Source organism: Colius striatus, chromosome 5, assembly GCF_028858725.1.
Source record: "Colius striatus isolate bColStr4 chromosome 5, bColStr4.1.hap1, whole genome shotgun sequence".
NCBI lineage: Eukaryota > Metazoa > Chordata > Aves > Coliiformes > Coliidae > Colius > Colius striatus.
In genome coordinates, this window is record NC_084763.1 from 20,289,199 (window position 1) to 20,315,754 (window position 26,556).

Genomic DNA, 26,556 nt, shown 5'->3' on the forward strand with positions numbered 1-26,556 from the left:
CTCAACCAAGGCTATATGTGCATACATAATTCCACATTTTCACATGAAACTATTTATAAATGTATAAATAGCATTTACACCCCTTCAGTTCAAGCCCCAATGACCACTGTATGTTTCTTAGTTCTAAGTGAAATCACTGCTGGGGTAGTATGCTGATTTTTCAGTTTATACAAGTACCATTAATGCACCAGTGGTGTGCCAGTGTCAGCCTCAGAACTGAGTCACTGAAAAACAGAGCTACATCTGTTTATTTTGATAAAAAAAGCAATTTGAATGTTTGATGTTGCAACCAAGGTAATTTAGAGGCAACATAGAGCTGTGTTCTGTACTTTATGTGTTAATTAAAGCATAGTGTAAGAGAGTAATGTATTGTTTGTTATTGTTTCATGGTAACAAAATACACTGAGAGTATGAGAGTATACTCTGATGAGTGCTGAGATATGCCAACATGGAGCTCATGTCAGGATCAGCCTACAACTCAAAAATAACTCAATTTATTCCCATAGTACAACTTACTGTTTTTACTGATAGTAGATGACTGGACTAAGGTAGAATCAGATTTCAGGTCAAATTAACAGACTCCACACATCCCAGTGAAGAGTACTGACAAATTCAACTTCGTGGTTTCAGAAAAGGTGGTTGTTTTTTTTTTTTTTCAGGCTACTCAATAAAACTTGATGAAGGCTCTGTTAACTTCATATAGACAATTCCACATGCTTGTTTAGTTAAATTTCCCACATTCAGGCTAAGTAAGATTGGCCTGGTGGAAATGCAGATTTGAGGAATTAATAAAAATATTTTAAACCTCTTATTAGTATCCATTGATAGGTTTAATTTTGTGGTGTGTTACAGCACATTTCAATTGAATGAATGCTTTTCTCTTAGCATACACTGACAGATTTAGTGGACTTAGTCCTTTCTGATACAGAAGGTAACAATTTAAAACAGTGGCAAAAGACTTTCTGTATAAAATACAGCCATCTTGCCAATCATAAGGTCAACCATCTGAAGGCTGTCATGATGACCAAATCGTGCAGGACCAGGCACTGATGCAGCCTATACTCTACAGAGAATGAGCATTACTCATATTCCAAACATTGGCTTGGATAAATTGTATTTAAAATGCAGGTGCTATAGCAGAATATCCAAATCCAGCATCTGGAAAAAAAGATTGTAAACTGTTACTCATAAAATGAACAGTTACAGAACTATCTGCAAGATGCTATTTAAAGTTTCATTCTGAAACCAAGAAAGCCGGTTGGAGCTTTTCCATCTTTCTCTGGTCATAATTGTGTGCATGTTTCAAAGTCAAGCTTGGCATATTTAAAATGTGACTAACATACCTGAGATAGCGTAGACTTGTTTGATAATTTTGATATTACCTGAAAAAACAAAACAAAAAGTAGCAAACATGTGCATCTGCACAGTATTGGCTTCTAAGAGCATACAATCCTCTAAACCAAAACATTTATGTTGATACAGGAAAAGAATCTCGTGATAAAACAGTAGTATCAAATTAAATGGTGATATAACAGTGCACTAAGGGTGCTCCTTTGAAAGAGATGCTATGAGAAAAAAATAATTTCTATAACAGATAGTTCCTGCAAAAATAACATTTCACTCCAATAAGGAGATGGGTCAGGGCTCCAAACCTGTGATTATTAGATGGATGCACGTTTGCCTGGTGGGTTTCATTGCTATTTTGATGGAATCTCAAGCAGAAAAAATGCTCTGATTTGGCCCTACCTCCTTGTGGCTTTAGCTTTTGTGCTGGCCTAGTGCTTACATGTAGATAATATATCTATCTATAGCATCTCTGGGGAATTTTCAAAGGTAGTAATGGGACTGAAGTAAGTAGGACCAATAGAAGTCTGACAAGTCCATGACATTTTCTCTTCTTGTATTAAACAGAAAAAAAATGAAAAAAGATGAAAAAGTCATGCACGTTTAATGTGTAACTACTTCTAATAAAATCCACTGGAGCATCTGAGTAAGATCTGTTATGAACATTCTGATTGTTTGAATGTCCACACCTTGATCATGTGCAAGTATTTGACCGCATACATGCTGTATTTATAGCAAGATTTTAGTCTGACAGGTAGAAATTTTAAGAACTCATTTTCATCTTTCTTAAACCGACATGTCAAGATAAAAAGGGCTTAACAACAATCAATCTTAAATTCATTCATTTAAACTTGAGTAGAAGTAGTTAAGTGTTTTTGTAAGTCATTGTGACTTCTCAGTTTGATAAAAATCTTCAGAACTCCTAAATACAGACATTCTAGTCATAGATTTGGAAAAGTAATTGTGGTCTTTTTCTTTCTTTCTTTTTTTTTTCTTTACCACGAGTCTTTCAGATTAATTAAAAAAACCCCACTTTGTGTAGTTGCTCCTAAAAGTGAGGGTACTAGTAGTGATATAATATACAAATACGCAATATTTAAGAGTATCAAAGCAGGAACCTTACTCCCCAACAGCCAAGCTAGTAGCAGGTACATCATCAGTAACACTCTAATAACTGCCAAACAGAACAATTGCAATAATCAGGCTATGGAAGTAACTGTTGTATTGTTCCTGGGTTAAGTACTAGGTGACATTATCAGATGATAGTCTCAGATCTCAGATACTGAAATGTCCCAGCTTGTACTGTAATCCACGCCAACAGTCAGAATTAGGAAGTACCAATGTCCCACTTTGCACCTATGTTTATGAAGATTCATTTCCTATAGTACCCAAAATTAGGAGGCATTAGTTTGCTTGGCTTCTGAGCACAGGTGCAGAATGAATGTTAAACAACAGCCTTAAAACTCCAAGCCAATCTCAAACAGCTTCCCTAAAAAAAGATCCTGGAAAGCATGAATTTTTCTTCTGAAGGCTTTAAAAGTGACTTGACATTTGTAGTTTACAAGGCAGGTGAAGATTTCTCCTTGTGCTGTTTTTTTTTTCTTTCTTTTCTCCAGAGCATATATGTTAATCTTGATTGTGCATCTTGAAACAGAGACAGAAAAATCATTATATGGGCATCTCCAATATGTCCTGGTGGCATTTCCCAAGGCCTTGATGGAGTCTGTCAGCTATGCCAGGCTTTCAGCTCCATGACCACTTGGTAGCACTGTCTCATGGCAGACAGTGACTCAAAAGAATATTATCAGCTTTTACTTTTCCTACAAGAAGTAGCGACAAAAATAGAAACATAACATAATTTTGCTGAATTGCTTGTAAGTCTTGGGTCCCAAAATATGTTCATAATTCATTGTATCTGAGGAGTCAAAAGGGTAAAATACACTTTCAGGAAAGGATTTGAAATGAAACTAAAATATTAATATTCTTAGTCAGCATTGAGAAACAGGAAAAAAAAAAAACCATTTAGGAGTATTGGCAGTGCAGGGAAAAAGGAAAAAAAAAAAAACAAAACAACAAGCATGCCATATGTTCTATTCTTTGCAAATTTACTGTATGGTAATGGAAGAGAGACAAGTACCTAACAACGGATTATTGTACTACTGAAAAGCTTAATGCTTCACATGTGTTCAGGCCTCAGTTTTCCATAATCAGGAAATTTTTTCAATGAAATGTCACAAATCCTTTAAATCACAAAGGACTCAGACACTCAGAGTTTCTCACATTAGATTTAACTGGTTTATATCTATGTTTACTGAGCAATTTACTCCTTTTTCTTTGCTTTTTAAGATTTCTATAGTTCATTGGCTTGTTCCTTAACCTTCTCAGTTTTATTATATTTTTTTCCTTGCTTAATGGACAGGTAAAGAAAGTGTATTTTGTGGAAGTAGATGCTTTCAGTATTCTCTGATCCTACTTACAGTACATATACTCTATTAATAGCAAAAGTTGAACAGTGGATCTGTCACCAGTGTTTCATCCTAGATGACCAAGAACTGTGAATTGAATGGTGTCTGCAGTCTTTGGTTATGTACTTCCATTTGTATCTTTTGAATAAGTTATTGTAGCCTGGAAAGTTAGGACAAGTGTTCAATAACTGGTTGTAGTTAGCTTTGGATAAGTTTAGTTTTGCAACTTTTTTTAAGTTCAAGTTTCTCACATGAGCTTCCATAGTTAATATTAAAAGTTTAATTTTCATATATTTCTTTAAAGCATGTATATTATTTTGACTGTATTAATACAAAAGATTTTAATTATACTTTGATTGTTTCATTAACAATACAGGAGCTATTGCATTTTGTGTTAAAAGGATGTCATAGAAATAAGACTCTCTGTCACTTGCTTCAAATTAGGAATCTAACAAATGTTAAAAGTGGACAGTATAATTTGTCGTTTTTATTTCTATAGTCTTAACTCTTTCTCCCTCATCCCAATATAGGAAAAGAAAACAGGGTCCCACACTGCTCTGAACATATCTTTCATAGCAAACCTGTGCCAATAAGATTTAAAACAAATTAAGGAAGAAACTGTCAATAAGGTCAAAAGAAGACAAAAGAAGGAATTGTTAAAACAGACAATACATCTGGCACTGACTGTACATTGCTCTGGCAGGTTGCGTTTTTGGAAAAGCTTGCAGGTTACTGCAGACAAAAGATAGAGGGAGAAAACTTTCTAATATAGCTACAGTTTTAATACAGTCCTGTAAAGATTTACATAATGTGAATAGAAATTACAATGAATGCCAACAACTTTCAAAGCAATAAAGCATATACAGTTAACTTCATGCAACTCTGAGATTGCACAGACTCATAAATATTTGCAGAACTGGCCTTGTGGACTGATATTCAATTAGACTCCCAATTAGTCTGTAGATAGCATGGAAGAATTGCTTTTAAGTTTGGATTGTTAGCTTTATCTCTAAATGAAACATACTTTTTAATGTAAATACATGTACTAACTTCAGAGAGGCTCTTGAAAAGAAAAAGATGAAGACAATTAGGTGAATCCTGAAAACTATTCCCTGAATGAATTTTAGTACCTGCCACTTGCCTGTTTCCAAGCATCCTCATTGTCTAGCTCTTTTGCTAGCACTCACAGGCCAAATCAGTGGGACGAGAGTTAATAAGAGGCAATTCATCGAGGACAGCAACATATCTGTCTGTGGAGAATTTTTAAGAGTCCAGCTTTTTTGGATTTCAGAATAAACCTTACAAAGAAGAAGGCAGGGACAGCCATAACCCGTTTCTTTGTTTTAAAATCTGTTGCTTTTTTTTTTTTCTCTTTTTTTTTTTCTCAGAAACATTCTTCTAAATACTATTTTGCTTTTTGAGTGTCAATATGATCAGTAGTTTTACCTCTAGTCAGTTCTCTCAGAAGGAAAAAAAAGGGCAAATTAAGCACACCTTTAGTCTCTTAATATATTCAGAGATAAAATTTTGGGGAAGACAGCAGACGTAGTGAATGTGAAAGCAATGCACTTGATTTCACCTCAGGGCAAGAAGCAATGACTTTATATAACTTTATTAAGAAAGAGAACCATCGCAATTTCCTTCCCTTTAGATGCAATTTGTGTTTTCTACGTGCTTCTATGTGTTTATCATATATGTATAATGCAGAGAAGCTGAGCGTGTAGCTTTTTTGGAGGTCTTGGCAGCTTTGTTATTCAAGAAGTTCTGCATATGTTAAAAACTAAAACAACATGGACACTTAGTGAGTGAACAGTATTGCTTAAATTTTCTGAGTAACATGATATAAAACCAAACAATGTCTGAGAAATCCAGTATCAATTTTGCTAAATGAATGAACATAGTGAGATTATCATTTGAATCTGTTCCTTAATTATATACACAATACTGTGCTTTATATACTGTATATGTGTATATGCTGTGTGTATGCCTTTCTTACTACAATCACTTATCACAGCATTGAAAAAGTGATCTATTTGTCAGGTAGAAATGGCATTTTCAGCAGAACTCTAGCTCCACTTACACAGATATGTTTTGTTCTCTCTGGTTTTACTGATTGAATGTATAGATGATTAAAATAAAAAGATGCTGATATATTTGTTTTCTTAACAGTAAAATCTTAGACTGTATTTGTACATAAATAATTTTTGTTCTTCATTTTTATATGCTTTCAAATATTTGAGCTCTCTTCCAACCTCAGTTATTCTACTGTTTTACCAGATTTTTAAAAGTTGCACCAAAAATGTTACCAGTTCAATAAAAATGAGAACAAGTAATTATATACAACTTTCTCAAAGACTACATCATATGTACAATGTATGTACAATGTTATATCTATATAATGTTATAATAGCTCTATAAGTCATATAGGAACTTTACCATATAAGCCAGTCTGACATACTTATTGCATCTCAGGGTAGTCTTGTGCCTTCAGAACTTGTATTCTTATAGAATAAATGTTTTTAAGTATTATAATTTCTTTCATAAATTAGTCTTACTTTACACAGAACAATAATAGGATATGTTACTGTAAGAATGCTTCTACATTTAAGGCCACTATCTGGTCGTGGCTGTATCGATGCAAAATAAAAGCAGCTATGAAAAAAAAATCCATCCTCTAAATTCATACCATTCTAAGGTTAAGATATATTAGGATTAATTTTCTTTTCATTTTTTTTCCAATGTAGAAACAAAGATAGAATGTTAATGCTTTTAAAGTTACATTATCATGTTCCTGAAGGCACAGTGAAGCATATTTGAAAAAATTATCATCTCACATCCCTATGTAATTAAAATAGAAATATAGTTGGATTCCAAGGCAGTACTCTCTGAAATCCAGGAGATTTTCTGTCTAAAATTTTGTCTTACACAGTGTTTTATATCCTTCTCATACCACAGTCTAAAAACATCAATAAGCTGCTTTGCTAGCCTGGATTTTTTTTCAACATGTAACCTTCTGGTTAAGCTTTATAATCTCATCCAGAATGCAGTAATCCCAGGAAGTGAAATGAATGAGAATGGAGTGTTCAAAAGGACTCAAAAGATAAAATTAGAAGTAAAATTTTGTTACTTATTTAAACATTTTAATTCTAGTTACAATGAAAATTGTTTGTAAGGAAAATGCTAGGGTCCAATTGTGAAAATGCTAATTATCTATTAAATAGTTTTGTTATAAATAATGTGTAACTAATAATCATGATTCTGCTCTCTTAACCCATTCACAAAAGTAAAAGAGTGACCACAGGGGTAGGAATTTTGGGATAAGTCACATATATATAATATATTCCCAGGCAAAACTAAATGGATTTTTTCCTCTCCTCTCTTTGACCTCTTTCATATCTTGTAGGATTCTTCCTTACAGCCATTGTCTATTTGTTTTAGGTGTAAAATGAAAGAGAATTGTAAAAACGTAAATATTAAGTAAAAAAGAATGACATATTCATTGAAAAGATGATATAATTGCATCAATAAGTTGTGGTGAGATGAATCTTCTAATTGTATAATGACCACAAATCATAAGAATAAACTAATAGAGATATGAAATCAGACAAGATATATTGCTGTGTGCTGTTACTTTCAAAAATATTAGAATGACGGAAGGTTACAGGAAAAAAACAGGAACATACCAGCAAAAAAAAAAAAAAAATCTTCAGGAAAAGGTACTGGGAAAGAAAATGAAAAGGCCACCAAGGCTGAAAGAGAAAAGTATATCAGCCTGTCCTCTTTGAACGATGCATTTTCTTATTGTGTTACTTCTCAATGGTGTACTATATAGAAGGGTATATTAGAAACATGATAATGAGATGATCACCTAGAGAAGTATTTAATGAACAAATGGCTCAAAGGCACCACACATCATGCTCACCAGTGACTGGAAGTAAACAAGCTTTATAAGCTAATAGACAGCAAAAAGGGACAAAACCTGGCTTGCACTATATAGCTCCAGGTCACTCCTTCTCTCATGCTGAGTGAAGAAGGTAGTTGCCAGGTTAAAGGAGTGGAGGAAGGACTAAGTAACACTGCTTAGGGAGGAGGATATTGCAGCAGAGTAAATTGTTTGAAGCTAGCATCCACCTTGAATAGCCAAAGATCCACCAAAACATACTCACTGTCATGAATACAGGTAGGAGGCCTGTGAAATATCTTGCAGACAGCCATAGACAAAGGTCACTCCCATACTGCTTTTCACTTAGGTGAGGGAACTACTCTTTGTTGGGGTTTCTTTGGCATTCAGCACTCATATCCTTCTACAGCTGCACAATCCCATTACTTGTTCCACAGAAATACAGAAGTTGAGCTGTGTAAGTGACGTTGTATGAGTGCTGCTTTGTTTAACAACAGGTTAATTTACTTTTGGCAGATGAAGAGGTGAAAGAGAGAGGAGGAAGCATGAAAAAGAAATTCCAGATGGTCTCAGAAGCGTGATTGAAATATCTGAGTAGTTTGTAAAATGTGAAAGAGCACTGAGCAGTATTTCCCAGCAGTACTGGTTGCAAAGTGGTCTACGCAGAGGTAGAAAAGAGATCTACTTTAGTGAACACATCAGGAATCATCTCTCAAAGATAATATAATCAGAATTTTAGGTTTTGATAGTATGAGCAGCACCTTCATTCCTAGATTATAATCACTGAGAAGACAAGAAGTTTAAAGACTCCATCTCATATCAAAGGCAGAATAAGGAGAAGTGGAAATTTGGTGACTGATGGGCACAAAGCAGTGGGTACACAACCATCAGTCACTTAGTCACAGCAGCCTCTAATAGAACAATGGGAATTTGTTCTGTGTTGCTGCCAAGCACACAGGGACTAAAGAGAAAGGTAATAGATGGCAGTCTGAAGTGCTGGTTTGAGTTTGAGTTGGTTTTTTTCCTAATAATTGGGCAGATAAACTGTTAGATTTCTGTTGCTTTAGGCAATTTATTCACTTCTATGTTCCACCTGTTGTAATAATTCTTGTATAGAAACATGAAAATTGTCATTGACTGGTCTCTTGTTTTGCAGAATTTGAACCTACTGTGCCACAGACAAGAAACACCAGTCAGTTACACCTGCAGTAATAGTACACAGTCTTCTACTAGATGAGCTATTGATAAAAATGAGTGCTTAACTACTTGTAAGTTAATTTAAAAGTTACAAGTTTTCCTCAAAGTTTTCCAACTCCACTCTAAATGCCAAAGTAGGATTTTTAAACTGTTATAAGGTAAGGACGGAATTTTAACTAAAGTGTAACAGTATAGTAAGAGTTGGTTTGGAAATGAAATCTTTCAAAGCATAGGTTTTATTATAAACACATATGTAATACTAAAGAAATAGGATTTTTTTCCCCTGAAAGTTAAATATGTCAATAAGTAATTATGTGACTGAAGTTTTTATCAGGTTTTCTTATCTTAAAATATTGCCAAAATCTCTCCTTCATTTTTCCCTTAAGATCTATAGAATCACAAAGAGGATAATTTTGATATGTTTTTTTAAAGCAAAATACTATTTATCATGCAAGCAATAAAGACATATTAAAAAAATATCAGAAGTGTGATGCTATTTCCATTGCTAATTCAATACAGATAATCAAATATGTAACAGATAAAAATCCTTCTGAGTTATTTCTATATTGGAAGCAACATTCTTAAATTCAACAGATAGAATAACTAGAAAAATCATTACTAAAGGAGCCAGAAAGAAAGCACGTCAAATATGTATGCTACTCGCTGTAGATAGTGGCTAAGTAGACTTTCAGCTGAATTTCGTGCTTGCATTGAAAATATTTTTTGCTATCCTTTTTTTCTGCCTACAGGAGTAATACCACCCATTGGCACAAAGAAAGATGATGAACCATAAACCAGCATATTTTAGATTAGAATTTGAAGACCTCTTTCTTTCCAAGCTGTGCCCTCAGTTGTGTGCTCCAGGGCTTAGAGCTGTTTTCACCTTTAAGAAAATTGATTTGGCCAGTTGTCATGTTTCCCATTAGAAAACAAGAAGGACCCTTTGTAATTTCTCTAGTATTACTGATAGCAACCTAGGCTTCATTATATTAAAAACCACCACAACTCAACCATTAAGATTTAATAAATTCTAAATAGCAGCCTGTCCAAAGGACAAGAATTAAGCCCCATTTTGTCAGACAATGCCTTTTGGGGGTGGGGGGGAAGAAATGTTTTTTATTGCTTCTTTGTTGCCTTTTAAAATTTGTTAGTCTATTTTAAAAATGTTATTATCAGGATGCTTGGCTAAACTGGAGTAAGACACAACGTTCCCAACATTGAGGAGAAAGAATCTACCCCTTTTCTAGTGCAAACTTTGTCATTATGTTTCATTTACACCATGGATATGCTGAAGGAAGAATTCCTGCACTCTGCTTTCGATAATAAGTATTTCCATCTTGAAGAGAGTTGCTTCTCCTCCTATAGGGGGAGGGGGAAGGGAAGCTTTTTTTAGAGGCAGAACACTACTTTTCAGGCAATAAAAGGTAAAGTAGATTCTTATTAATTGTGAGTCTTGACTATACATACAGGTTTTTGAACCTTCAGGGGTATAATTTTTTTTTTAAAACGATACATATTGATAGAGCTCAAGTGAGTTAAAGATTGTGCCTGCATGGGTCTTATCTTCCTTTGGGACTTCATTATAGTTTGAGGGATGGCATAGGTGTCAAGGAGGCTTCTTGTTCTTTGTACCAGTCTGGCTGTAACTAGCTTTTGGGTTTTTTTTTTTTTTTTTTCTGAATAATGATGTCTAAACTGTAGACACTTCTGTTTGGACTCAAGAAATAACCAGAAACAAAAAACTCTTACCAAGTCCACAAAGATATTGTGTAAATATTAGCTATTCTGAGTTTCTCATAGGATAATTCAGACTTATAAACATTTGCTACTATTCTCTAAATATAGAAAACAGCACATGATTTCCAGAGCTGATGTATAAGAAAACACAGAATCACAGAATGGTAGGGGTTTGAAGGGACGTTTAGAGGTCATTTGGTCCAACCCTCTTGCTAAAGCAGGTTCACTTAGATCAGGTCACACAGGAACGTGTCCAGGTGGGGTCTGAAAACCTCCAGAGGAGACTCCACACCCTCCTTGGGCAGCCTGCCCCAGGGCTCCCTCACCTGAACAATAGTTTTTCCTTCTGTTTAAGTGGAATTTTTTGTGTTCCAGCTTCATCCCATTCCCTCTTGTACTGTCATTAGATACAACAAAAAAAAGTGATGTCCCAACCTTCTGACATCCACTATTTAGACACTTGTAAATATTAATGAGATCCCCCTGCAGTCTCCTCTTCTCCAGACTGAACAGCCCCTATTCCCACAGCCTTTCCTCATATGAAAGATGCTCCAGGCCCCTGATCATCTTGATGGCCCTGCGCTGGACTCTCTCCAGAAGTTCTCTGTCCCTCTTAAGCTGAGGAGCCCAGAACTGGACACAGGACTCCAGATGAGGCCTCATCAGGGCAGAGTAGAGGGGGAGCAGAACCTCCCTTGACCTGCTGGCTATACTCGATGCATCCCAGGATGCCAATGGCCTTCTTGGCCATGAAGGCACATTGCTGGCTCATGGTTAGTTTATTGTCAACCAAGACTCCCAGGTCTCTCTCTGCAGAGCTGCCCTCCAGCAGTTCAACCCCCAGCCTGTACTGGTACATGGGGTTGTTCCTTCCCAGATGCAGGACTCTGCACTTGTCCTTGTTGAACCTCATGAGGTTCCTCTCTGCCCAACTCTCAAGCTGGTCGAGATTCCACTGAATGGCAGCACAGCCTTCTAGGGAATCAGCCAGTCCTCCTAGTTTGGTGTCATCAGTCAACTTGCTGAGGGTACCCTCAGTCCCCTCATCCAGGTCGTTGATGAAGATGTTGAACAAGACTGGCCCCAAAACCAACCCCTGTGGAACTCCACTGGCCACAGGCCTCCAACTCAATTCTGTGCCATTGATCACCACTCTCTGGACTTTGTCGTTCAGCCAGATCTTGATCCACCTCACTGTGCACTCATTCAACTGACACTGCTTGAGCTTTCTGATGAGGATGTTATGGGAGACGGTATCAAAAGCCTTGCTGAAGTCAAGGTAGATGACATCTGCTGTTCTCCCCTCATCTAGCCAGCCAGTTATGCCCTCGTAGAAGGCTATCAGGTCAGTCAATCAGGATCTCTTCATGAGTCCATATTGACTCCTCCTGATAACCGTCTTTTCCTTCATATGTTTATTAACTGCATGTCCAGGGACAGAGGTGAGGCTGACTGGCCTGTAGTTTCCTGAGTTGTCCTTCTTGCCCTTTTTGAAGACTGGAGTGACATTGGCCTTCCTCCAGTCCTCAGGCACCTCACCTGTCCTCCATGATTGTTCAAAAATGATAGGGAGTGGCTTAGCAACCACATCAGCCAGTTCCCTCAGTACTCTCACATGCATCTCGTCAGATCCCATTGATTTATGATTGTTAAGCTTGGCCAACAAGGTTTTAACCTCTTCCTCATCCACCAAGGGCAAGTCCTCTGTTATCGAGACCATCCTACTACTTTTGCTGGACTGGGCTTCCCAAGGGCTGGCCTTGGCTGTAAAGACCAAAGCAAAGAAGGCACTCAGTAGTTTGGCCTTCTCGTCATTTCTGGTCACCAGGGCACTCTCTGTGTTCAGCAGCCAGCCCACATTCCCTGTAATCTTCCTTTTGCTGCTGATTTACCTGAAAAAATCCTTCTTTCCTGGCCAGGATTAACTCTAAAAGGATTCTAGCCTTCCTGTTTGTACCCCTACATGCTCTCGCAATGTTCCTGTACTCTTCCTAAGAAGTCAGGCCCTGTTTCCACCTCTCATAGGTGGCTGCTTTTTCCCTGAGTTATCCCAGTAGATTTTTGTTCATCCGTGGAGGTATCTTACCTCCTTTTCCTGTTTTTCTGTTGTGTGGGGATACATCAATCTTGGGCTTGGAGGAAGTGGCACTTGAAGTTCAACCAGCTCTCTTGGGCTCTTCTACCATCTAGGATCCTATCCCATGAGATCTCTCCAAGCAGATCTTTGAACTGGCCAAAGTCAGCTCACCTGAAATCCAGGGTTGCAATCCTGCTTGGTGTCCTGCTTCTTCCTCACAGGATCCGGAACACCATCATCAAAACTCCACCATCAACACAATTTCCAGTTTCTTTCATAGGATTCTGTCATATGTTGTAAGAGCTTTGAGTCCTTAGCTGTATCAAAGCAGGTAACTGACTCTCTTACTACTTACTCTATATCCAACCTGTTTTGTACAGTGCAAAATGGTATGGGTGGAGTGAGGCAGGTGTCAAAACCTGTACCACTTAACAAACTATTTAATAACTATGATATCATAGTCACAGACTTAAAAAAATTGTCTGAAACACGAATGGCTAAAGATTTTTAATGTCACAACTCCAGCTACCAAACATATTAACTCTTTTTAACTATCCTCAAGTACCTTTACAAGTATATTTATGAGTTTCTTGAGCAAAATGCAGCAAAGGAAGAAAAGGACAGAATATATAATCAAGATAAGAATTTTTTTCCTAATTCACACCTCACTCTAATGGGAATATATGAAAAGATAGCATACTAGTATTGTCAGTGTGATTGCACACACATTAATGGTTGTAATCATAAATCACTTAACAACAGCTGTGGACTACCAAAAACATAATAGTATTTTATGTCAAGATTGAAAAATTTTGACAAGTCATAGTGGGGAAATTTGTGCTATTTCACCCTGTAGTCCACCTGACAGAAAATATTGCTACTGATCTCTTTTCAGAAGCATTAAATTCATGTTCAATTGCAAGTTAAGTCTTATTCAAATTAATCAGTCTACTATTTCACTATGGAAAAGCTCTTCAAGCCCAAAATATCCATAGAGCTGCAGAAGTCACAGACACTTGTAAAAGTAAAATCTCTCTGTCTTAGGAAGAGAGATACCAAGATAAAACATCACATCTGCCAACTCTCCCATACCACTGTTTCAAAAAAATAATTCTATATTAAAAAAAAAAAGGTCACATTTTCTCTTTGTAACTGTGGAAGGAAATCATCACATAGCTCAGATTATTTCTGCTTACAAATTATATTCATAAATATATAGTATTTTCTATGTGAGGCAGAGTGAATGGTTGACCAGGTACACTTGTTACTCTCATAGATAGCTTCCCTCATTTTTGAGCCCTTGTCGTGCTTTAGGCCCATCAGGGAACAAAAGAACACGGTTAGCCTCAAGTACTAAAGACCTGAGAAGTGCCAAAGGGCAGGGAGAGCTTAATTGCTGCTTAAGGTCCAGGACAAAACAGACCAGGCTACTGGGCTTGGGGAAGAAAACAGAAAATAATTTAATGCAATACCAACTAAAGCATAGCCATAAAACCCCAAAACATAACCAAAATAAAACAACACAGAGTGGTACAATGATGAAGAGTCTGACCAGCCCTTTAAGACCACCTTCTTCCCACTCCTCCCCTCTTCCAGGTCTCAGAGCCCTGATCCCAGTGTTTTTACCTCCTTCTCCCCTTGAATGAACTAGTTGGGCAGGCAGTGAGGGTTTCAGTCAGTCTGTTCCCAATAGCTTCTGTTGTTTGTCCCTCCTCAGGGCAGGCGGGCTCCGCACCAGTCCTCCCTGCAAGTCCGTGGGGTACCTCACACACCCGGCAGCCCTGCACGGCCTGCTCCCAAAAGCTGCAGCTCCTTTCTGCCTCTCATGTGGGTCTGGTCTGCAGCATGCAGGCTCTCCAGCACGGCCTGCGCCATGGCCGCCTCCTCACACAGTCACTCATCCATCTGGGTGCACTCACACTGAGCTGCTGGTGGCTCTCAGTCCTGCCATTGTCCTCCATAGGTTGCAGGGGTACAGCCTGCATTCTCACCACCACTTGCAGAGGGGTCTCTGGTGTGGTGCTCCTCCTTCCTTACTCCTTCTCTGACTATTGGGTCTGTGTAGTCACCTCCATCTTGTACCACTCTTACACCTCCTACCAGCACTTCAAATTCCCATCCCTAAATAGTGATCACAGAGGCACCAGATTGGCCCAGCAAAGCCGGAGGTGGGTCTGAAACCAGGGGCTGGGGGAGAGTCCAAAAACTCTTTACTGGGTCTTCACTGCAACCCCCTCCCCCTGTTACGAAGCAAAAGCTGCTCCTTGCTAAACCATGACAGACCTCTTTTTGTGGTGGTACAATTTTTGGCCACCTTATTCCTACTCTTTACTGATAAGGAAAATGGCTAGATAGGAAATAAGATTAACTTGACCAAAGTTCTGCTGCAAGAGAAATACTAGTGGAAAACATAGTTAACCTGAGGACATAGGAGAAAGTGACACTACAATAATCTCTTTTGTGTTCTTTATATGCAACCCCTATCATTGTATGATTCTATGCACTGGATGCTGCTCTGAATCAGAGTATTTTTTTTTCTTTAATTTTAAGATAATGGATTATACCATGAAAATAGAGCATGTATTCACAAATACTATAGTTTTTTTTTTCTTTAAAGCAGAAAAGATGCTTGGATATGTCCTGTACTACTTTAAATTCCACCCTCCACAGTGAGTGTGAGGAGGTTCCTTTTTTGTTTGTGCACTCAGTTTCAAGGCTGGTACAGGCTTGATCTCAGCAGAGTCTGTACATCATCCATATGACTAAAACTGGGAAGAGTTGTCCCTAATGTTATAAAAGCTGAAAGTGTATGCAGCTGAGATGATGATCACCAGATTTTCGTCATACAGAAAAACATGAAGCAATACATTGTGGGGGTTCATTCAAGGTCCATGGCAAAACTGGAAAGGAGAATGCAATCAGCTTAAATCTCTATCTTTACAGGGAGTTATACTCCTTTTCAGAACAAGCATTCCTCTCCTAGGAAAATATGTTGGTCATACAAAGTAGTCCTCAAGCCCTAATTATCTTCCTCTCTACACGTTTGCATTTATATATTTACACCTTCCTGCTGCAATTGCTTATAAACATTGTTGTAGAAACACTGGTGCCAAAGTACACTTTGTAAAAAGCACAGAAAAATCAGCCTACATATCAAGTTCACTGTGTGTTTGAGCTGAAGAAGGACTTTCGCCCACTGTTCTTGCATGCATTACAGTAGTTCTGTCAGCCCAGAGGTCCCTCAAGCCAGCAGTACTCTCCATGAATAACTACTGCTGGGCAGAACTCACCACAACCTTCTGCAAAAAAACACATACAAGTGTGCAGAAATGTGGACACATTGACACTTATCTTCACAAACCAGCCAATCAACAGGCCACTCCTCCTTAGAGCAAGTGCTTGTCTATGCTATATGGTGAATAGCAGCCACTTAAGCTCTGCAGCTCTTTGTGTTGTCTCCCCAGAGAAGCGTTTTTGAGCTTTATGCTTCCTTTACATTCATCCCGTCTTGATAGTGTCCTAGTTGCCAGTCATTTGCTTTGAATGTTACTTGTCTCTGTGTGTAAGGAGAAGCATAATACGAAGACAAATACCTGAACTGTTAAGTACCAACCTGAAAGTCTATCTTCATACACTCATATGGTTAAGTCAGAAAAAAAGTTGGCATAAAAGTTTTTCACTATTTAAAAATCTAATATATATATTTGCTACATAGGTGGTAAAATGAGGAGCAGAGAACATGTTCACTGTTTTAAGGTCTGATCAATTGATAAACTATTAATCTAGGTAATGATGGAATTATCAAACAAATTGAGTGAGCATTCCTTTTAATGTAATCTGTGTAGTATTTCTTTACTGTGGCAAAATTATGAGTACTGGCTAAAGTATGGCAAACGTCTTAAAGGTAATGATAACTGCAGAGATATTTAAGGATACTTACATCACTTTCATGGCCTTCTCTTAGATTGTATGTGAGATCATGCTGGATGTCTTCAACAAACTTGTGAGCATACTCTGGGTAAAGGTCAAGCACTTCAAACAGACCTTTGAGAATGATGCATTGGAGGTCACAATATGTTAGAGCTTTAACATCTGCATTTGTTTTAATAACTTGATCCCTAATGGATAGGTTTGCTCCAATTAAATCTCCTTTACCTATAAGAAAAGATGAAAATAATAATTTTAATTCATTAATTCTTCTTTTTTGAATCATAACTCTGTTTAACATATTTGCTAAATCTTAGATTCCATTGTTACCACAGAATTGCTTAATTAATAACATTCAGAAGGATCTTTGACTAAATGCTATCCTTTTTTTAAATTTAATTTGACCCAGAATTTGAATTACAAAATATTTGCAACCTATGATAACAATGACTGCATAGCTACACTTTATGATATATCTTAGTTGTATAGGCTAATAGATTAATAACTAATAATAATTAATAATTAACAACAGGACAGGCTGCCCCATAGGCTGTGGAATCATCATCCTTGGAGATGTTAAAAAATTGCCTGGACGTGGCTCTGAGAAAGATGAGCTAAATTGTTCCTGCTTTAAACAGGTTTAGGTTGGTTGGCTTCCAGAGGTCCCTCCAGTCCTACATAATTGTGTGATTAAAAAGAAATAAGACTGTAAAATCTGAAAATCAACTCAGCATGTGATAACTGGATATTACATGTGGAATGATGAACTCCAAGGGTAAGTTAAATTAATCAGACAACCATTCCTGAAGCTTCTTAATTAAGATAATTTTATACTTTAAGATACTTCTTGTAAATTTTTTTATTTATGTGGAACTTCAACAGTTTTCTTTAAAGAGCTTATCATAAACCCAGTGGAGGGAGGGATTTTCTTTTGAGCTATGAATGTACATCTATTCATGCTCACTTAGGGTGTCTTAAAAATTCCAATTAGTATAAGTGAGACCTAGCATTAATTTAGGGAAAGGTAAATCTGGTAGATGAGAGTAACATTTGTCATTGCTCATCAAATGATGTAATGTTTACATAAAGAAATATAGTGTAAAGCTAGTGAATAATTGTCTTTTTACTGTAACTATCAACAAGTCTTCTGATTTCTTTGATTATATTGCACTGAGAGCTGGAAATGTTAATGTATTGCTGGCTATGTTAGTATGGACAAGAGAAAAAATATTTCAGATATATCAAACCTGATCTTTAAGCATCTTAATTAGAAACTTTTCAGGCATATAAATAGTACTAGTATTAATAATATACAAATACTTTGGAAAAGTTAGACTTTAATTTGATTGTAGTTACAGTATTTGATAAAATGATGTCAGCCTGAAAGACACAGATGACCTGGTAATACTAATATACATTTCTATCCAAATTAAAATCCTGTGGAAGAGGCTGCAGGCATCAAGCTGGTTTCATATAGAATTATTGCAGCAGTGAAATGATTGTACATTGAATATCAGCATTTGTTACATAAACAGAATCATGTAAGTTACTCTTAGTAGCTCTTTTTTCACTGGAGAAAAAACTTACTTATAAATGTTTATGCAGGCACATCTGTTATTTAATATATCTGAGACATGCAGTCAAAGTTATAAATGTCTTCTCTTATAGATATCTTTTAAATCACTTATGGCAAATATTTAAAAATAAATTTAAGATGTATGCTCAAACAGTACATAGTAAAATGTATTTGCCTATAAAAGATACCCTAACCATTAGTATTAGATATCAAGTAATAGTATCAAGAGGAACCAAATAGCTGTATTTAATCAGAATATTTCATGTGTTGTTGCTGTATTACTTGTTAGTGAGAATAGTTTAGTAAACAAAAACTAATCCACTAGAATTAGAATCATGAAAGAATTATAAGAGAGTGGTCTGGGAACTGTAAGTAACCCAGCATTTTCAGCGAAAAACACCTGTTCTCTTGGATTTACATCACATCAGTAACAGTTTTTCATAGGGACCTACAGGTTTAACACATTCACCTTCTACTTGTGTTAATTAGGTTTAAATGATGAAGCTCCCATTCACTGTAAGGAAACATTATTTCTTTGTATTATGTTTATGGTTTTGAATTACAATTTCATTAACTTCTCTCAGAAATCCATTTAATGTCTTTCTTACTGTTTTCATCGTCATCATTACACAATGATGCTTTCATTAACTTTTTAAGATGTGTCTGAAAATGGAATAATTAATAAAAACATAGTGCCAATGGGGGCAGCTCTTGACCTTTTGCTATACTTGATCTTATGTTTTTTCTAAGCTATATTTTATACTTTTCATCTATCTGATCCAATAAAATCAAGGCATTTGAAAATCTCCTAATTACAAATGAGTGACAGAGTGACGTGGACTGTCAATCTAATGGAACTGAAGTTATGAAACAAGTAGGACATGTATCACATTTATATTCTAAAAATAAGACCAATCCAATGCATGCCAGCGAAATAAAGGAAATTCAATTACAGAAGAACAGAAGCTTGTATTATCAACAGTCTAGTGCAATCCCACAAAACAGGAAGGAAAGCAAAAAAGGAAATGTTCTTTTTAACTCTGCTTTATAAGAATATTAAAAGTTATTAGAAAGAAGAACTCGTTTAAATCTAAAAATGTATTAAAATAATAATAAAAGCATTCTTTACATTTAGAGTAATTTTTAATATTTTACTTCATAAAAATACTTTATAAACATTAAACTCAGGCAAGACTAATCATCCCTTAGCTGAAGAGAAAGGGAATCTCTTTAGTCAGCATTAGATTGAGGCCAGTCACTGAAATTTACAAATAGAGATGCTTAACCCTAGGCAAGTCAAAGCAGTCAGCTAGCAAACAACAACTAAACAAAATTTATTGAAACAGAACTCCTGGTCTTTCTCTGTTCCTATATACTTAGATGATTGCTGGCAGTATCAATTGGCTTGAAGCAGTTAATCTTTGGAGAGTAGAGCCAACAATGCTTGGTTTTCATCACACAGATATCATGCAAGCGGTGTTCATATGCATGCATCAAACAATGAGAGTAGGGTCACATGGCTTTCTTTCATTTGGGAGCATTAGTGGGAGTACTGCCTGGCCACTAATTTTCATGAAAGATTTAGGAACTGAGAACCAGTGTCCTTCTGAGGTGTCAATACTGTAATCAAATTTAGTTGAAGGCAGCAATTTGTATCAAAAGCTGGCAAGTATCTCCTTACAGGCAAAGAGGAGATATTAAGTATATCAACATGTAAGTGAAACATTGCCCAGCTAACACTCTAGCCATTGAAAGCTCCTTAGGGAAAAAAAGGAGAAAGTTTAAATTAAAAAAAATTAGGGATATCCATAGAGTATGAACAACAGATTAAAATCAGAACAAATTCTTTCTTATCAGGCTACTAGGCCAGGCTAAGTCCTAGTGTAGTGATGGTCCTTCTTTCTTTTTGTAGCTATGATTATAAACATACCAAGAATTGCCAATACTGTGCTGTCCTTCAGGACTTCCATGGAACCTGAGCAGACAAAGTAGATCGCCTGCAGGGCATCACCCTGCCGGAGGAGGTATTCCCCAGGAGCACAGAAGGAGGTTTTGATATGCAGAGACAGAGACCTGAGGCAACCACGGCTGGCACACTCAAAAAGGGAGAGCTGCAAAATCTCTTTGTTCAAGTGCATGGTGATGTCTGAACGCAGCTCGTCTGGGAAGTCTTTTAAAAGCTGTTCAAAAAAGAAAGGAGTAAAAAAGAGAAAAAGTGTAAATGAACGTTTCCTCTGTTGCAGAAGTGATCTAATTTAGTAGTGCTGGACATGTCATACCGATGAAGATTTCTCTTTGATTTTTCTTATCCTCTTGATAGAAGTGTGCTATGTCTTAATAAATCTTTATGCTGATAAATACTGACAAATTCAAGGAAATCTATGAATAAAATATGCATTTATACAAAACCAAGAAAATAAGTCAACAACTCTGTTGTGCACAATTTGGCCTAGTCCAAATTCTTCTCTGCTGTTAGAATACACTAGGCTGTTCAGGTATATACCACTGAATACAGTAGTATATACACTGTAAACATAGTAAAAATGAACTTGAGATTTTTCTTTGAAATGCTTGTATAAAATTCATCAATAGGCTATATTGGCTCTTCTATAGTAAAACGAGTGGAAGTGGAATAACTCCAAAAAGAAAGAAAAAATAAAAAAACAAACTAGAAGACCACAAAGTCTTCCTATTTCCCCTTGGTCTTAATTTTAGGCAAATTTCCAATGTAGCCTGGCTAACATTTAAAGATATATATTTAAAGACAGTCTTCTGAGAATGACATAAAACTGCTCAAATCATCTTCCTTTTGTCAAGGTACCACAATAGTTTTGAGTGAAGCTTTTGAAAAAATGTTTAAGTTGTTTCATTGATGAAAAATATATAGGCAGAGCTCTGGACTATAGAAGCTGCAAGTGTACATACATGAGTAGTTTGTAGTTTGAGGCATCTGGCATCTGAGCAATGCAATCAGCCAACACCTAGCCAAGTGGGCTTAGACAAGGCTGTCTGTGGATGAGAGGCAAATCATGAAATACTGATGGTCTCTCTAGAGGCTGCTATTACAGAACAGGAGTCATTCACTTTCAGTGAGACTAAACATATAGAACGTACAGAAGCTGAAGGTAATCCTTAGCCAAAGCTAGGAAAGCTTTGACATCTAAGCGGTTTTTGTACCTTTGCAAATCCTACTTTGCTCCTTCTGTTGCTAGGATGCCATTGAAAATCCCATTCTTTGTCTGTGCACACCACAAAAAGAATTTATCAAATCCAAATCTTTCTGCTCATTTCCACATTATCTCTAGTGGTTACTGAGTTTTATAATGGCGTATGTAACAAGAACTCTGAAGGGAATAGTTTGTTCAAAAGAACACTCCAGCAAAGAGAAGCCATTATTTCTCCTGGAGTATAGTAATACATAACCTGGGTAAGTAATTTAAAGCAAGTAAGCAAAGACATAACCAGACTTCTGTCTTTTGATTTCACTCTCATGTTACATTCTGCACTACTTAAAATATAGGGAAATGAATAACATAAAAATTCAGGCTAAACCACTTGTTTACAGTATTGCAAAGAATAAAAGAAAAAGAAGGAGAGAGGAAAGGGCAATAAAGAAGTCCCTCATTTAAAAACACCTAAAAACCCCAGCAGATTTGGCTTTGTTTTTTTTTTTTTTTTTGATGAAAGACAGGACTTCTCACTAGGCTGTTTCTGCTGACATCCAAAAGATTTCTGATGAATGTGTCTTCAGCATTTGAGGATTATGAAGGACTTGGAATTTTTAATATTTATTATAGTGTTCTAAGCTAGATTTTTCCATAGCATACCTTCCTGAAATAACCCAGATTTATTTTTAGGCATGTTCTTTTTTTATATGTAACTTCAAACAAACCACAGTATCTGAAATGAAAAACTATCTCTCTTCCTGATTCTTAAGGTCATAGTCAAAACCATCAAATATGCAATCTCTCTCGATTGGTTACCTCATTGGAATCAATTCCATTATTGACAGACCACGTGGTTTGGAAATATTCAAGCATCCTTTGCTTTAGCTGCTGTGGCAGGTGATGAACCCGTATAAAGTCCTTCAGATCCTTGGTTCTTGTGTGATAAAGAGACCACCTGGAGTACATCCTCTGAATTATGGCAGTCACATTGCCAAACACCAAGGCATGCATCAGAGCTAGAGGAGACAGAAATTATGTGCACTGTGGAGTGACTTGGTTATTAAAAAGTAACACAGAACATAAACAGGATTGTAACAGAAAACTAGCTTTCTGATTCAGAAATGTAACTCAGATTTTAAATATAAGACTCCATGAGTAACATACAGTAGTATTCATGTGATCATTTATTTCTATTTTTTGTGTCACTAGCAGTCACCATCATGGAATAGAGTAGAACCATATCTGATCCTATCTAGTCAAAGTACCAAGCAAAAGAGAGCAAATTAAGTTCATTAATCACTGTGAAAACTAGACTCAAGAGGTCAGTTAGTAAGTACACAGAATGTAATAGATTTTAGAGAACTCATATAAATAAAATCAATTACTAATGGGGACCACGTGTCATGGAATGAGATTTCAGCCATTTAGAGATGTATCACATTCTGGGGAACAAGATGTTAAAAATACTCCAAAGCAAAAATTAAGTTTTTTTAAAACATAAAACACAACATGCAAACTAACAGTCTGATTTATTGTCTTCATTGAGAAGGTCAAATATGGAGCAAAATTGTTTAGCAGAAAGTTCTGATATTCCGGAGTTTGTCTGCAATTAGAGCCTGGCTTGGGAATAAAAAGATCAGAAGCAAAATTGAAGAAATGCTTGCAGGTACAGGTGATCTGGGTTTGTCTGTGCAGATATGTGCTTCCTGATTATCCGTGGGAAAGATCACTGCTAGATTTTCTGTCACATGGTATTGATCGGAGGTATATAATATACACATTTACAAATTGTTTCTTGAAAAAACTATTAAAGAGTTTTGTTATTACTCTTAAGGGACATCTATCTTTACAGTGTTTGAAAGAAAGTAGTCAGACTCCTCAGAGTGACAAAGGAATTGGTTCATAAACAAGACAAGCAAGATATTGACCTTCTATGGCAAATTACAGAAGTCCAGCGTGAGTGAAGAGAGACGAGAGGGAACAGGCGGAAGAAAGAATGCATTTTAGTGGTTAATAACACTTTTACATGGTAGAAATAGATAGAAAATTCTTTAATTTGGATCATTGATGATTTTTTACTTGCTGAGCAAAATGCAAAGGAGCTAGTAACAATATCTATGTCTTCATTGTGAAAGGATTGCAGAATAACCGATAGCACTGCAGCGTGATCTGATTCCACAATATAGTATGCATTCTCGTAAAAGTGATTCAATGATATGATTCAGTCAATACAAGTCTGTTAGTAAAAGAAGGTAAATGAAAAGCAAGACAGAAAGAAAAGGATCAGATATGAATATTAGATAGAAAAGTAAACCATGAGAGTGATGAGGCAGTGGGACAAGTTGCCTAGAGAAACTGTGGATGCCTCATCTCCAGAAGCATTCAAGGCCAAGTTGAATGGGTCTTTGAGCCACCTGATCTGGTGGAAGGTGTCACTTTCCATGGCAGGGGATTGGGACTAGATGATCTTTAAGATCCCTTTCAACTCAAACCATTTGATGATTCTATGATCCTCATGAAGAGCAGCTGTGCAGAGAGTCCTGGTTGATAATAAGCCAGGAATGTACCCTCGTGGCCAAGAAGGCCAATGGCATCCTGGGATGCATCAAGAAGAGTGTGGCCAGCAGGTCAAGGGAGGTTCTGCTCCCCCTCTACTCTGCCCTGGTGAGGCCTCATCTGGAGTCTTATTGTCCAGTTCTGGGCTCCTCAGCTCAAGAGGGACAGATAACTTCTAGAGAGAGTCCAGCGCAGGGCCACCAAGATGATCAGGGGAATGGAACATCTTTCATACAAGGAAAGGCTGCGGGAACTGGGGCTGTTTAGTCTGGAGAAGAGGAGACTGAGAGGAGATCTTATTAACATTTACAAATGTCTAAGTGGTTGGTGTCAGGAGGTTGGGACATCCCTTTTTTCTATAGTAGCTAGCAAGAGGACAAGGGGCAATGGGATGAAGCTGGAACACAAAAAGTTCCACTTAAATACAAGAAAAAATGCTTTTACTGTGAGGGTGAGGGAGCCCTGGCACAGGCTGCTCAGAGGGGTTGTGGAGTCTCCTTCCTTGGAGATCTTCCAAACCCACCTGGACATGTTCTTATGTGACCTGATCTAGGTGAACCTGATTCTGCAGGGGAGTTGGATTAGATGCTCTCTAAAGGTCCCTTCCAACACCTACCATTCTATGATTCTATGATGTTGCCAAAGGCACAAATATAATCAGGAATTTGCCTTTGTGTATGTACACTGAAAGAAACTACTGATGATGACAATCTATTCCTGGCTGTGACAGACATTATATTTCTTTATCAAATAATCATAGACTGACTCTACTTTCTATAAGAAATCTGTTTATCTATTATTTTAAACCAAGTAGGAAAAGTTCAAAACTTCTAGGAATCTAATTTGATAAAGTGGCCTTGATCTTAATGAATACTCTAAACTACATTGTTGGTGCTTAGGGAACAGAGGAACAAACATCTCCGATCCTGGAAACGACTGCAACTTCTGAATGGGTCTCCAGTCTCATAAATAAAAACTGCACATTCTTTGCTCAATGCAGAGAATACAAGACAGCACATAGTATGGTCATCTGCAGGAAGACAAACATGATTGAGATTTTATATATGATGAGTATCCTAGCAATTCAGGTTAAATTTTAGTAAGTTTTATTTTTTTTCCCTAATGTAAGAAATGTCATAAAGAATAAGATGTTTTATCTTCACAATATTACTTAAATTATAATTTCAACTTTATATAAAACAAAAATAAATACCAAGAGGCAGATAAAAATCAAACAAGAATACCAGAAGTTATTTATCTGTTCTTTATCTAAATTAACTATTTTTTTTCCCGGTTTCTTTATTTTGTTTAAGATTGCAATAAATTCACTTCATTCTTTTAATCTGCAGTGAAATACATTAAAGAGGTAGAGATGAACTGCTACTAAACTAAATCATACTATCCATTACTCCAGAAACTTCATAAACTAATGGCTTGTATAAAAACTATAAAAAACCCACATCAATTTTTGCCAAGACACCACTTTCCACTAGGGAATTTAATAAAATTAAATATCAGCCAAAACTACATGTCAAAACATATTTTAATGAAATGGAAAGTTATTACACTGTAAAGTATAAAGGCTGCTCTGCTTTCCTACGTGGATATACCTTGTTCACTGGACACTCCCAAATATAAATTAATTCTTCTACCTGTTTGCCTATGAGTAACTCTGCTTTTCAGCTTTCAGTTCCATCTTACTATATTCAATTGACTAGTTCTTCGCAATTTATTCAGTGCACAAGCATATTAATTCTATTGATCAATAATATAAGAAGTGAAAAAAAATGAGTATAACTGGACTAAATAGAACTATGGAATACTTTTATATTCTACTTTATTAAGTTTGTGAAAGCTCTGCCATGCCTGAGTTAAATATTCATCATTGCCTTACACAGGTTATCTCTTGATTTCTTAAATAGAAATGAAAACTCCTTCCTTAATTCCAACACAATTTACGTAGCAAAAGCCCAAAAGCAGAGTGACTACATTGTATCTGAAAACTGTAATTTTATGCTACAAGCAAAAGCTACTTGTGATTTTGTGACACTGTCAAAACCAAAATGACACCATTCTCAGATTATTCATTATATTATTGCCACTACTTTTCAGATGGGGAAAAGTGACAATAATTCATTGAGCATTTTTTATACCACTTGATGCTGCAAATATTCAGTTTATGAGTCATTCATCATGTACTCTGGCTTTCATATGTCAAGTTGCCAATTTATTTTTGCCCAGGAAAACTCATGCTGAAAAGCTCACAACCAGTGCCTTACTGTCTCTTTCTAGAGAAATACCTACTATTATTTCTGGAAAATTTAAAAATGTAGAAAAAAAAAAATAGAAGTGCGGAGAGCAGTTTTCTAGCAGTGATTTGATTTTGCACTTCACACTCATTGTGTCCTCTGAGCTGCATGATGTACACACTATGAAGTAACACAGCTTATTTTTTGGGGGAGGAAGATGAAACTAAAGAGAGAGCTATAGGTACTTTCTGTAGTGGCCTTGGCTTACCAAAGTTCTCAGGTGTGACCAGTTCACCGATTGTGCCCAGGTGCCTCAGCAGAAAGAAGGTGACCATAAATGAGTACATGGCTTTCCCCAAC

The 26,556-nt window shown here is 36.6% G+C and overlaps 1 protein-coding gene across 1 annotated transcript in view; it reads right to left on the reverse strand.

The window, feature by feature from the left end:
- The window catches only part of KCNH8 (potassium voltage-gated channel subfamily H member 8), a 185,671-nt gene that overhangs the window by 20,744 nt on the left and 138,371 nt on the right, over nucleotides 1-26,556 (reverse strand). The window contains exons 9-12 of the mRNA XM_061996509.1: nucleotides 22,208-22,407; nucleotides 20,155-20,404; nucleotides 16,662-16,876; nucleotides 1,344-1,382 (exon numbers count right to left, since the gene is read on the reverse strand). Of these exons, the coding sequence (XP_061852493.1) occupies nucleotides 1,344-1,382; nucleotides 16,662-16,876; nucleotides 20,155-20,404; nucleotides 22,208-22,407 (704 nt within the window). The remainder of the gene's footprint in view (nucleotides 1-1,343; nucleotides 1,383-16,661; nucleotides 16,877-20,154; nucleotides 20,405-22,207; nucleotides 22,408-26,556) is intronic.